The sequence below is a fragment of the Phyllostomus discolor genome, chromosome 1 (genome assembly GCF_004126475.2).
Source record: "Phyllostomus discolor isolate MPI-MPIP mPhyDis1 chromosome 1, mPhyDis1.pri.v3, whole genome shotgun sequence".
Taxonomy (NCBI): Eukaryota; Metazoa; Chordata; class Mammalia; order Chiroptera; family Phyllostomidae; genus Phyllostomus; species Phyllostomus discolor.
In genome coordinates this window covers 142,972,252-142,984,278 of record NC_040903.2, presented here as the reverse complement: position 1 = coordinate 142,984,278, position 12,027 = coordinate 142,972,252, and the positions used below count along the sequence as shown (strand labels likewise).

At 51.8% G+C, this 12,027-nt stretch overlaps 3 protein-coding genes across 5 annotated transcripts; 1 reads left to right on the top strand and 2 right to left on the bottom strand.

Moving 5' to 3' along the window:
• Positions 1 to 1,727: 1,727 nt before the first annotated feature.
• Positions 1,728 to 4,512, top strand: PSME1 (proteasome activator subunit 1). Its single transcript, XM_028506762.2, has 11 exons — positions 1,728 to 1,910; positions 2,495 to 2,527; positions 2,661 to 2,723; positions 2,845 to 2,955; positions 3,043 to 3,085; positions 3,206 to 3,303; positions 3,570 to 3,638; positions 3,724 to 3,791; positions 3,895 to 3,949; positions 4,029 to 4,115; positions 4,291 to 4,512. The coding sequence occupies exons 1-11, from the start codon at positions 1,872 to 1,874 to the stop codon at positions 4,369 to 4,371; spliced, it is 747 nt and encodes a 248-aa protein (XP_028362563.1). The 5' UTR covers positions 1,728 to 1,871; the 3' UTR covers positions 4,372 to 4,512.
• Positions 4,513 to 4,516: 4 nt separating this feature from the next.
• On the bottom strand, positions 4,517 to 7,186 carry EMC9 (ER membrane protein complex subunit 9). Its single transcript, XM_028506765.2, has 5 exons — positions 6,763 to 7,186; positions 6,545 to 6,621; positions 5,077 to 5,146; positions 4,895 to 4,989; positions 4,517 to 4,747 (listed from the first exon to the last, which is right to left on the bottom strand). Exons 1-5 carry the CDS (start codon positions 6,958 to 6,960, stop codon positions 4,567 to 4,569), a joined length of 621 nt encoding a protein of 206 aa, XP_028362566.1. The 5' UTR covers positions 6,961 to 7,186; the 3' UTR covers positions 4,517 to 4,566.
• A 1,000-nt stretch (positions 7,187 to 8,186) lies between these two features.
• Positions 8,187 to 11,463, bottom strand: PSME2 (proteasome activator subunit 2). Of its 3 annotated transcripts, XM_028507982.2 has the most exons (11): positions 11,308 to 11,463; positions 10,967 to 10,999; positions 10,482 to 10,544; positions 10,177 to 10,263; positions 10,042 to 10,072; positions 9,861 to 9,958; positions 9,235 to 9,303; positions 9,019 to 9,086; positions 8,814 to 8,868; positions 8,408 to 8,494; positions 8,187 to 8,314 (listed from the first exon to the last, which is right to left on the bottom strand). In XM_028507982.2, the coding sequence occupies exons 1-11, from the start codon at positions 11,353 to 11,355 to the stop codon at positions 8,234 to 8,236; spliced, it is 720 nt and encodes a 239-aa protein (XP_028363783.1). In that variant the 5' UTR covers positions 11,356 to 11,463; the 3' UTR covers positions 8,187 to 8,233. The 3 variants fall into 3 exon arrangements, with proteins under 3 accessions (XP_028363783.1, XP_028363786.1, XP_028363785.1); XM_028507985.2 differs by lacking the exon at positions 8,187 to 8,314 and having other exon boundaries at positions 8,448 to 8,589; XM_028507984.2 differs by lacking the exon at positions 8,187 to 8,314 and having other exon boundaries at positions 8,484 to 8,615.
• Between the last annotated feature and the right edge of the window lie 564 nt (positions 11,464 to 12,027).

The window sequence follows — 12,027 nt, the reverse complement described above, 5'->3', positions numbered from 1 at the left end:
AGGGGCCTATGGAGGAGCCCTTCCTACTCCATCTTCCCCATAGGGGTCCATGGGCACTCATTTTTCTAACAGATGTTTACTGAACCAAGCATACTCCCATGCCATGTGAGTAAGAAAGACAAGGAGTTTGCTGCTTGGGGGCTTATGGGTTACTGGGGGAAGCAGTCGATAAACTCAAAAATAATAGCAAACACTTGTGTGCCGCTTACTCTGTGCCAGGCACCAGTTCTTTACATAAATTAACACATTTAGCCCTCACAGCACCAACACTGTGAAGCATCTCCATTGAACAGTTGCAAAAACTGAGGCACAAGGTAAGTAACTTGTTCACAGCTAGTAAATATCAGAGTCATGATTATAAACACAGGCACTGTGGGTCCATTGTCTGTCTTTAAACCAGGGATCGGCAAATTACAGCCCTCCTGTGGCCAGTTTTTGTATGGCCAGATTGCTAAGAATGGTTCTTATGTTTTTTAATGGTTGAAAAAAATTAAAGAATAGTTATTTCATGATATGTGAAAATTACATGAAATTCAAATTGCAGTGTCCATAAAGTTTTATTGGAACTTAGCCACACAAATCATTTAGGCATAGCTACTTATTTACCTGCTATAACGGCAGATTTGAGTACTGTAGTTGCTACAGACACTATATGGCCTAGAAAGTAAAAAATGTTTAGTATCTGACTTTTTATGAAAAAGATTTGCCAACCCCTGGGCTAAACCACACTATCTTCAAAAAACAAACTGACGGATATCAGAGGTTAAGTGCTATGAAGGTACTAAAACAAGCTGCTTTGTAAGCAGAGACTTGGAGGGAGATACTTTACAAAGGATGATGGAAAGAGTTGTGTCTTAAGAAGTGACATTTGAGCTGAGAATGGAATGCCAATAGGATGTAAGGGAAGCGTGTCAGGAGAAGGGATTAGCCAAGGCGAATGCTTTGAGACAGGATGAATGAACAAATGAAAGTCAGGTATTTTCCAGTGTAATGAAAGGGGGAGAAAGCAGTGTAACAGTGAAGCTGATTGGCAACAGATGCCGGACTGTCCAGGTAGGCAGGCCTCTGGATTTCAGGGAAGCCCTTTTTCATTCTTAGGTCAACAGGAAACTGAGAAAGAGTTCTAAGCAAGAAAGAGCCAGATCCTGCTGCTGTGTGGATAGCGGGTTACAGGGGAATGGAGTGCACAGCAAGGGTCAGGAGAGAGCTGACTCGGGCCTGGGTCGGCGTGGGGCCAGTATCTCAACGTCACTGCGTGGGCCTGAACATGCCCAGGGGCTGGGGTCCAAGGTCCCAGGCTGACAGGGGTAGGAACTGGAGGCCACCTTCGCTCCACAGCGGAGGAAAGATGGAAGACCACCAGAGAAAGCGTATCGCTGTCCCAGGCCTAGTCGGTGAAGAAGAGGGCCAATTTGGGGTCAGGATGCGGAGATGGGGGCGGAAGTCCCCAGGTGGGCACTGGCTGGGTAGAGGGAGTACGAGCCTAGGGAAACCGAAAGGCAAGAATCGGAACCTAGGGAGGGCAAAAGTGGAAAGAAGGCAGAGTGAGGAGGAGGAGGAAGGGAGGGGCAGGAGGAGGGTGGAGAAGGCGGGGCTTCGAGAGCAGGCAGGCGGGGTAGGGAGGTGGGCAGAGGGCTTCAGTGGAAACGCTTCGGTCCGGCTCTAGGGGGAGCCCCGCGGGAGCCGCCTTCCCCTGCTCCCCTACTCCCCCCGCCCCCTCCCGCCTTCTTTCGAGCCTGTCCCCGCCTCCTCCTGTGCCTCCATTCCCCACTACCCAGGAAAGCGGTGCGGGTTACTCGCGCTGCTTTCGCTTTCCCTTCTCTGTGCCCAGCCTTCGCTCCTCGTGCAGTGCTCGGGCCCCCGCCCCAGCCATGGCCATGATCAGGGTCCAGCCTGAAGCCCAAGCCAAGGTGAGCGCTAGGGGTTCGAGGAAGGACCCATTAGGGAAAGCATGGTGCCTAAAAGCTGAGGACTTAGGTAATCCGCCCTCCAGCTCCAACACTTGTCGAGGTCAGGTCCTCTAGCCTAAGTAAGCCTCCATGAAGGGAGCACCGGAGGCCCGGGGAGACCAGCGGGGTTCGCCTGCCGAGAAGGAGGAGGCGGCTGAGGTTCAGCGGGGTGAGGTGAAGCAGAGAGCTAGCGTGGAGGGGAAGTCTGCTGGCCCGGCGCCGGGCCCGCACACACACCTGCCTTGCCTCCTCATTGCCTTTCCCACAGGGAGGGCCCCGGGGCCCACTTCACAGGGTACTCCGTCCCTGCCCAGTCTCAGAAGGCTCTTACACCTCTCCTTACACAGCCCAGGAGACCCGAAGGATCTGATCTCACCTGAACCACTCTCCCTTCGCAGCCAGAAATGTCCTCATCCCCCAAATCCAGTCCCACGGGGATCTGCTCCACCCTTCCCCAGATTGAGCCCTACACAACCCTGAGGGAACAGTACCCAAATGAACTGGCCATAAAGCCAGTTGTCTGAAGGGCTGCCTATGTCCCACAGGTGGATGTGTTCCGTGAAGACCTGTGTACCAAGGTAAGACTCGCCTCATCAGCACCCCATCCCTACTGCTCAGCCCTTTCTTGCTGGGCAGGGCAAATGCCCGTCACTGCCTAGGAAGGGCATTTGCTTCTGACACCCATCTTCCCCACCCCTACCTCACTCACAGACAGAGAACCTGCTTGGGAGCTACTTCCCCAAGAAGATTTCTGAGTTGGATGCATTTTTAAAGGTACTAGGGCTGGGCAGGGAGCCAGAGGGTAGAGGCCAAGGGGGAAGAGTCTGGGAACCAGGAGAGTGAAGAGGTGAGAGGCTTGCCCTTGCCTCCAGCACTCCTCCAAACCCTGTGCCAGGAGCCAGCTCTCAACGAAGCCAACCTGAGCAATCTGAAGGCTCCATTGGACATCCCAGTGCCTGACCCAGTGAAGGAGAAAGAGAAGGAGGAGCGGAAGAAACAGCAGGAGGCAAGCCAGGAAGAGCTGGGAGGAGGGACTCAACCATGGGAAAATTAGCCTTAGACCTGTCTCCCAAGAACACTTCTTTTCCTGCAGAAGGAAGACAAGGATGAAAAGAAGAAAGATGATGAAGACAAAGGTACCACTCTGGTGGGAAGGGACTTGAGTCTCATCTTTCAGGAGCTCTTCTGGAAGGATTCCTCTTCCCTACCCCTCACTCAGTCCTGGCCATGTGACTAACTTACTGGCCGCTCTCTAGGTCCTCCCTGTGGCCCAGTGAACTGCAACGAGAAGATCGTGATCCTCCTGCAGCGCTTAAAGCCTGAGATCAAAGATGTCATTGAGCAGCTTAACCTGGTGAGTCCTCCCACTTCACTTCCACCCCCCCACCCCCAGGCTCTGGGTCAAACCCTTTGTCTTCCTGGATCCCTGCCATTTGGGGCATGGCACCTGCCAGGTCTTAGTGGGAGAAGGCACAGCAAATGAAGCCGGAATTTTAGGCTCTGTGCCTCAGGATGGACCTGGTACGCTGCTACCCAAAGTGGGCAGGACGCAAGGAAGGAGAGGAACTCAGGAACTGGGTTGAAGGCTGATGTGGCTTTGATGCCATTCCCTCCTCCCAGGTCACCACCTGGTTGCAGCTGCAGATACCTCGGATTGAGGATGGAAACAACTTTGGAGTGGCTGTCCAGGTTAGAGTGCTGCCTCACTCCCCTGTTCTTCTTACCTCTCTAGTCCATGCTGTTTTCCACTTTGCCCCTTGCATTCTTTCCCCAGGAGAAGGTGTTTGAGCTGATGACAGCCCTTCACACCAAGCTGGAAGGATTCCACAGTCAAATCTCCAAGTGAGTGTCTGTCCAACTGCACCCACCTGCACATCCTGCCTTGGCTTGGACAGAGGCCTGGGCTCTCTCCTTGTCCCACTCCACACCCTTCTGTTCCCCACAGGTATTTCTCTGAGCGAGGCGATGCTGTAGCCAAAGCAGCCAAGCAGCCCCATGTGGTAGGTGAGATCCAGGTCAGGGTGCATGACAGTGGGGAAGGACACATTTGAAGGCGGCCCTGATCCAGGTCTTCCACAGGGTGATTATCGGCAGCTGGTGCACGAGCTGGATGAGGCAGAATACCGGGACATCCGGCTGATGGTCATGGAGATCCGAAATGCTTATGTGAGGAGGAGAGGATGGGGCAAGGGTGGGCAGAGGCAACTTTCCCAGGCTACCCATCCCCTGACCCTCCAGGCTTGGGGTAAAGGGTGACAAAGCTGTCTTTCTACAAGGTTTGAAAAGGGCACAGAGCCACAGGGGGCTTATGACTGATCTCCACTCCTCCCTGGCCTTGTAGGCAGTGTTATATGACATCATCCTGAAGAACTTTGAGAAGCTCAAGAAGCCCAGGGGAGAAACAAAAGGAATGATCTATTGAGAGCCTCCTCTCACACTGCGGTGGATCCAAGACAGAACTCCTGTCTTTGACAGGGAACTCCAGATTTTGTCCTACCTTAAGCCTGTTGAGTTTTCTCCCTCACTTTGCCTCTCAGGCACAATAAATATAGCCATAACGGTATCCATCAGCTCAAGTCTCTTTATTGGACCCTGACCCTCCCGCTCTGTTCCTGGCTCAGGCATTTCCATTGGTGGGACCAACCCACTGTGTGATTTGGGTGTTGAGCTGCTGGTTGGTCCAGTCCTGCCGGATGTCATCAAGATGGCAGTCAAAGTCCACGAGGTGCTGGTGGGCCCGGCTGTCCAGTAGTGTTCCCACCATCTGCCGTGACTCTTCCCAGTCCCTCCACATCACTCTGAAATAATAACCCCCATGGAGATCAAATTCAGCTGGCAGTGGAGCCAGACAACAGAAGTTAGGTCTAGAGAATGACCCTTGGGGCAGAACCAAGGACAGAGGCCCTGGTACTGTGGGTTTCCAAGAAGTGGAGTGGGGCACTCACAAATTCTTGTCTTTGGGGACCCAGCGAAGACCATGGTTCTCTAGCACGATGACTGGGGGCACATGAGGCTGAGACACCAGTTTCTGATTATCCAGCTGTGTGGACAACCAGGTCAAGTGAGGGCTTCAAGGATCCCTCTTTCTATTCTCTTTCCAACCCCCTCCTCCAAACCCAAGCCTCACCATAATAAGTACTGCATCAGGGAAGAATTCTGCAATCCGCCCAGCAATTTTCAAGGCAAGGGGCCCAGGGCTGTGTAGAGGGAAGATCAGAGAAGTGAGAAGCTGACTGGGGAGACCCCATCCATTTGAACTGTGTCTCCCAGGTTTCACAGACATTGGTGCAGTGACTGCCTTTCTCCGTAGCTAAGCAGGGGGATCCGGTCTCCTTGATGCTTCATGCACAACTGCTTGATGCTTGGATGCTGTGGGAAACAGGTGCTCAGATACTGCTAGTGAAAGTGAAAATCAAAGATGGTCTTCTTGGGGGGTAATTTGGCATAACCATCCAGATTTAAACTATATACTACACATACGCTGACCCAGAAATGTCACTTATAAAGAAATTACTATAGCCCTGCTGGTATGGCTCAGTTGATTGAGCACTGGCCTGTGGACCAAGGGGTTGCCAGTTTGACTTGTGGTTGGGGCACATGCCTGGGTTGCAGGACAGGTCCCTGGTTGGGGGCATGTGAGAGGCAACCGATTGATGTACTTCTCACACAATGATGTTTCCCTCCCTATCCCTTTAAAAATATATATGTTATTTATTTTTAGAGAGAGGGGAAGGGAGGGAGAAAGAGAGGGAGAGAAACATCAATGTGTGGTGGCCTCTTGTGAGCCCCCCACCGGGGACCTGGCCTGCAACCCAGGAATATGCTCTGACTGGGAATCAAACTGGTGACCCTTTGCTTTGCATGCAGGCCAGCACTCAATCCATAGAGCCACACCAGCCAGGTCCTCTCCCACTCTTTCTTAGAAAGGGGGGGAGGAAGGGAGGGAGGGAAGGGAGGGAGGGAAAGAAGGAAGGAAGGAAGGAAGGAAGGAAGGAAGGAAGGAAGGAAGGAAGGAAGGAAAAAGTTACTGCAATAATAGGGCAGTCTAACAAAATATTGGAAACAGTCTCAATGTTCAAAATAGGCATTAAGTAAATTATGGTACATCCGTATTCATATTACATAGTTTTAGGGTAAGGTAGGTCTTGATGTACAGATGGAAAAATATCAGATATTTATTAAATAAGGGAAAAGCAAATTACAAAATAGTATGTATACTTTGATCTAGATACACGATTAATATATAAATAGATCTATTTTTCTACTTATAGAAAGTACATTTTTCTTTCTTGAGGGTTTTTTTTAAAGTTGCTGGTTGGTCTTCCGGGGTTCTGTCTGCAGTTTGCGGGGGGGTCACTTCGGTTTAAACTAGTGTTAGTCTTTTCTTATTCATACACAGCTGTCCTCCCCACCCCTACCACAGCTCCTCCCAAGAATCTATTTCCTTACTCCAGTACCAGCTTCATGCCTGGTATACAGTCCCTGCTCCTAAACCTTTGATGAAGGCAAGATTGAAGAAATGGCCAAGAGGGGTTCTCTTGACCCCACCCCCACCCCATAACCCTTAGTCTTCTGTTTCTGGCTACCCCACTTACCTCTGGTCATGGAGAGCTGCATTGGCATGGTAGTACCCAGCCACTACCAGACCGGCCTGCGCGCCCCACACATCCACCTGCCGTGGGAAAGGGGCCATCAGTAACTAACTCGAGCCGCCCACCTGAGGGTGTACACTGCTGCTAAGAGGCCGGAGATGGGCTTGGGCTAGGGGTGTTAGGGGATTTCTCCATATTTGGTGGGCATCCAGCAGCGGCACCTGGTTGAGGGCGACCTCCAGCATGACGGACAGGGCCAGGTGGCTGTGAAACAGTGGCACACAGTCGACTAGACACAGGCATTCTCCCGACTGCGGCACTGGCGCCAACAACAGCCCATTGACCGCAGCGTGAGGGTACCGGGCAGCGTGCAGGCACATCTTCGCGTAGGCCCGGGCCGATATCTCCACCTCCCCCATGGCGAGCCTGGCCCCAGCTCGGGTCCGGGAAGCTTCTTCTAACACCTTGGCGCGTTCCCTGGCCCTTCCCGTGACCCCGTCACTTAGGTTCAGGGTTGACCCTGACTCGGCTCGAAGGCTCCTGGCCCCAGCCTGGCTGGGAATGCTGGCGGTGGCAATTGCATGCTGCGGCACCGAGCTCCGCCTCCGCCAGCCCCCAGGGGGCGGCCTCAGATTCGCGCCTGTGTCTGGGACCAAGAACCGCCTGCTCAAGCGGGACCGCTTCTAGAGTACTGCCCACATGGTGTCACTTGATAGGTTTAGAGGTTCCTATTTTGTCCAATCACTAGCTTCGCCCAGACCTTGCCACGCCTTTGTCGCCAGCGAACTGGAAAGAACCCACAACTGTAAAGCAAAAACTGCCAGCTCGCAGATTGGGTAGGTTACCGACTTTAGCTTGTGATTGCGGGATGGCTTCTGTGAGCCTGTGTTGCCCCCATAGGACCCGCAGAGCCAGTGGGGTGCGCCCTGTATCGGGTGTCCAGAAGCAGTTCTTCGAATTTGGGCACGTAGCCGACTACCTTGTTCCTCGGAGGAGTGGATTTGTACTCAAGACTGACGCTTCCACTTAATAACGAGCTATGCTACCTTTCCAACTACACGTTATCTGGCCCTTCATTTCCTTCATGTAATTATCTGTAGAAATGAAGACAGTGATTGGCTGAAGGTGGATAAAAAAAGAAAGAAAAATGTACACACCCATCCTTCCCATAATGTCCTCTGGTGTGATTTCCTTCATCATGATGCCTTGGGATTGTTTTTTAACCTCCCAGCCCTTGAGGAGTCCAACCATTTACCCATAATTCTTCCTGTGAAACCATTCTTCCTCCAGGCTTGCTCTGGGCTGATGAAGTGATGAAAGCCTTTTCCTTTCTTTATTCCCTGACATCACCCACAGAGCTTTTTCCTTGTCCATCCAAAGCCTGATTCTTCCTATAAGGGCTCTGCCCAAATGCCACCTCTTCCAGAAAGCACTCATGAGATCCCCAGATGGGAAAAACCTGTGAAAATCCCCAATATAGGTTATCCTCATGGCTGTCATGGCATGTAAGTTTCCACCCTGTTGGGCATCTAATTCATCTTTGTCTACCTGGAACCCTTTCCCTTTCACAGCACATTCACATTCAGTGTCCGGGCACAGGTGGCACTCAGTAAATGTTTTTTAAATAAATGACACACACCAGAGGTAATCTGCACAAAGCATTGGTAATTTATTTCTTTTCTAGCCCTGGGCTCAGTACATAGATGGCTTCTCTTCACCCTTTGGGTTGACAATTTTCTCCAGGTTTTTGCTGATGATATGATAAAGTTCAGCCTGGACGAAAGACAGAAGGACAGTAATCAGATTCTTGGCCTTTCCTCTGCCCTCTCTCACCCAGCTCCCTGAGGGGGCTTACTCCACACTCACATAGAAGGCCCTTAGGTCCAGCACCATGGCCCTGAGTTCCCCATAGGCTGTCTCATCTCTTTCGTGCACCAGGGCCCGGTAATCCATCTGGGATGTGGAAGGCAAAGCTGAGTCAGCCCCATGGGAGGTTGGGACATAGTCTGGTTTCCTCATACAGGGAATAGGTAACTTGAGGATGAGCCCTTCTCAGCACCAAGTAATGGGATTCCCATAGTTCCAAACAAACAAACAAAAAAAAGGGGTCAAGTGTTTTTGAAGCCCAAATTAGTCTCCCTAGACAATGATTTTGGCTTGATATTCCCCACATGGGGAAGGTCATAAACAAGACAAAGAGAATCTCTATCCCCCTTTCCTCACCCCACCCCCAGCCAGCCTCAGCTGAAAGGCTGGTGGACAATCCACTCACTACATGGGTCTCCTTAGAGGCCTTGGCCACAGCATCCCCGCGTTCTGAGAAGTACCTGCCAGAAGCACAGGAATGGGTGTTCACAGAGATATATTCTCTCAGACCCTTCCCAAAGCCCCCCATCATCCTGATGGGACTATCCGGCTTCGGAAGTCCCTAAAATGTTCCCGTAGCAGCCCCGTGCTGGCCTTTCAGCTGCTCTCACTTGGAAATGGTTGTCTGGAAAGCTTCTACTTTGGTCTTGACCGCATTCACCCTCTCCAACACCTTCTCCTGTGGTAACAAAAGAGATGGGAGGCAAAGAAAACATTTACTCTCCTTCCTTCTTCACACACTACCTCCCTCCTCCTCCCAGTTACATTTAGCTCCTAACCCTCACTTCCCAAGCCACACTTAATGTCCTCACACACCCTTTTCTTACCTGGATTGCCACCCCAAAGTCATTTCCATCCTCAATCTTGGGGATCAAGTGCTGGATCCATGTGATCACCTATGTGAAGTGACATCATGTAGGACTCATTCAACAAACCTACTAGGTTCTTCCTGTTCCCGCTACTTCCTAATAATGGCTCTATTTAATGGAGCATTTATTATGTGCCAAGCACTATACCATGTATAATACGTTTAATTTACTTTCAAGTTTAATGTTCTTTTATACCTTTCTAACAGATGAGAAAACTGAGTCACAGAACATCTAAGAGACTTATGTGACCAGCTAGGTAAGTCATAGAGTTATGATGTGAAGTCAGGCAGTCTTCCCCTAGGGCCCAAACTCTTAAATCAACTTACTATATTATAGCACCTGCACTGTGTACCTGGTACAGCAGTGAGTTCTAAGGTTATAGAGGTGGGTATAGCACAGTATCTGATTTCAGGGATACCACTGTGGTATCAGAGGTCTAACAGAACAAAAGGTGTCTACATCCGCATCACAGATGGAAGTTTCCTACTTCAGGAATGGGTTCCTACATGAAGGACTTGCATTTCTGAAGGACCCCAGGGCCTGGCCTGTCTTCTCTTTCTATTTCTCTCAGTTCCCAGGCTTACCAGAATACATTTTTCTTTGAGAGTCCAGACTTCTGGCTTAACCAGGGCAAGCAGGGCCAGAAGCTTCTCATTCCCAGGGAGAAAGCCACACTTAGGAACTGTGAAAAAAGGGGATTTAGACCTCTTCTCGTCCAGCAGTCACTGTGCCATTTCCCTTTCCCTAGCCATCTCTTCCTCTTACCTTCTTTCTTCTCCTGTTTATCTGTTTCCATCTAAAGTAGAATGGGGGAAAGCAGCTTCAGAAAAGTCATGGAGGTTGGAAAGCCATCACTTCCATTGGGTTTATAGTCTAAGCCCTACACCCTGAATGCCTCACCTCATCATCCTTGGGTGGGGGGTCTGGAATAGGGATGTCCAGCGGGGCTCGGAGAGAGGTCAGATCGGTCACGTTCAGGGAGTCCTCCTGCACAGAGCTTATTGTCAGGGGCTGCCCAGCCTTCCCTCCACACATCCCACCTGCCCTCTGCCTCCCATCCTCAGCTCAGGCCTCACACCATCCTAAAGTTCCTAGTCCACCACCCACAACTGTTCTATGTCTGCTGAGCCCAGCTGTTAGCTAGAGAGGGTGGGTGGAAGAAATGGAGGCCATGGGATGGAGCAAGAGGGTTTCACACTACTCACTTGCAAGAGCTGATTCAGGTGTATGATTTTCTGTGGCAAGAATCTGTAGAGGAATTCCTCAGCCTGTGTGTTACATTGTAAGGGTGGGGAATCACAGAAGACACTCAATGAGACATCTGAGAAGTGGGACTGGAAGGACCCTTGAAAATGATTGAACCCAAGGCCAACAAATGAGGAAACTGAAGGGACTTGCCCAAGCTGGGAAGTGGCAAAAACCAAGGTTAGAACTGTGGTATTCCTGCTTCAGGGCCACAGCGTTTCCCCTCACATCAAAAGAGGGGAGAGAAATGGAAGGAGTCGGGGGAGTATTAAGAGGGGCCAAATCAAGGTAGAGATCAATAATTAGGAGCTTATCTTGGGTGAAGGCTTGATAAGGGAAGTAGGGTCCAGGTTTAGGATGGGTTTGGGGGTCACTCTGAGAGGTTGTGACCCTCAGGCATTGGTCTAAGATTCTCGGCCAAATCGCTTGAATCCAGAAGACTTACCTCCTGGAAAAGATTTTGCCTGAAGACATCCACCTACACAGAGAGCAGTACCCGGATGTTGGTTAAGGGTCTCAATTGTCAACAGTAAGATCCCACCCCCAATGGAATGCCCTCCAACTTAGCTCGGGCCCTTCCCACCACAAGCCAGATTTCCCTGGAAGTCCATGCTCAGTGCAGAGACTGGCCAGAGGGCTGGAATCTGGGAATTCCCGGGCAGAAGTGAAAGCACTGAAGAAAGAGGTTGGGGTAGTTCTCCGGAACGACTTGGTCCCCTGGAACCCAGGTTGGCCTCTACCACGAGGGCTCCCCGGCCCCCTCCTAGCCTCCCAGCCACCCATTACCTGTTTGCGGGCTTCCCCGCTCAGGCGGACCCCACAAGGCTTGGCCATGCTGCCTCAGTGTGCTAGATTTCGGTCTCCCGGCTCGCCTCCTGGGCTTTCGCTTTCACTCCCCACACCCAGGCCCGCCCCCCTCAACCCCGCCCCCTTCCCTTTTTCCCCTCCCCCTGGCAAGCCGCAAATGGTAGGGAGTCCCTCAGCCATGCTCGGCTAGTTAAGACTGGGAGAGGCGGTGCTGACAGGGTCCAAGGCCAGGGAGGGGCTCGGACGAGTGGGATCTCGGAGAATGAACTCCCGAGAAGGGGCGGGGCTTACAGGAAGTCTGCGTTAGGGTGAGAGAAGTGGAAGTGTGGGAAAGGAGGTGTTCAGTGGCAGGGCTCCTTCTAGAAGGCGTGACTGTGAGGAGAGGCCGGAGAGGGATCGGAGTGTTGGGAGTAGTAGAAGGGAGAGCCCGGGGCTGAGAAGGGCTAGCAGGCTATGAAAGGGAGTAGGCGCGGGGGCTCCCAGCCTTCCGGACTGACCGGAGAAGGGGTGGGACTCGCTTGAGCCGGGCACAGGCCCACCAGAGTGGAGTCCCGGGGAGAGTGGGACTTCCCCAGTGGGGACAAGAGCAAGACCTACAGGTCAGGATAGAGAGGAAGGCTTTGAGAGAAATAAGGATAATCCGGCTCCTTTGGCTATCCGGAAAGGGGCGGACCAACTTGGAGGAAGGCGGGGAATAGC

Bases quoted from the DNA above. Each gene is read 5' to 3' on its own strand.
- PSME1 (XM_028506762.2), top strand. From the start codon at position 1,872: ATGGCCATGATCAGGGTCCAGCCTGAAGCCCAAGCCAAG. The intron at 1,911-2,494 runs GTGAGCGCTAGG...TATGTCCCACAG, and splicing joins AGCCTGAAGCCCAAGCCAAG to GTGGATGTGTTCCGTGAAGA. The intron at 4,116-4,290 runs GTGAGGAGGAGA...CTGGCCTTGTAG, and splicing joins TGGAGATCCGAAATGCTTAT to GCAGTGTTATATGACATCAT.
- EMC9 (XM_028506765.2), bottom strand. From the start codon at position 6,960: ATGGGGGAGGTGGAGATATCGGCCCGGGCCTACGCGAAGATGTGCCTG. The intron at 6,622-6,762 runs GTGCCGCTGCTG...TTCCCACGGCAG, and splicing joins TGGAGGTCGCCCTCAACCAG to GTGGATGTGTGGGGCGCGCA. The intron at 4,990-5,076 runs GTGAGGCTTGGG...TTGTCCACACAG, and splicing joins CTGATGCAGTACTTATTATG to CTGGATAATCAGAAACTGGT.
- PSME2 (XM_028507982.2), bottom strand. From the start codon at position 11,355: ATGGCCAAGCCTTGTGGGGTCCGCCTGAGCGGGGAAGCCCGCAAACAG. The intron at 9,087-9,234 runs GTAAGAAAAGGG...TTGTTACCACAG, and splicing joins ACTTTGGGGTGGCAATCCAG to GAGAAGGTGTTGGAGAGGGT. The intron at 8,315-8,407 runs GTGAGTGTGGAG...TCTTTCGTCCAG, and splicing joins TGGACCTAAGGGCCTTCTAT to GCTGAACTTTATCATATCAT.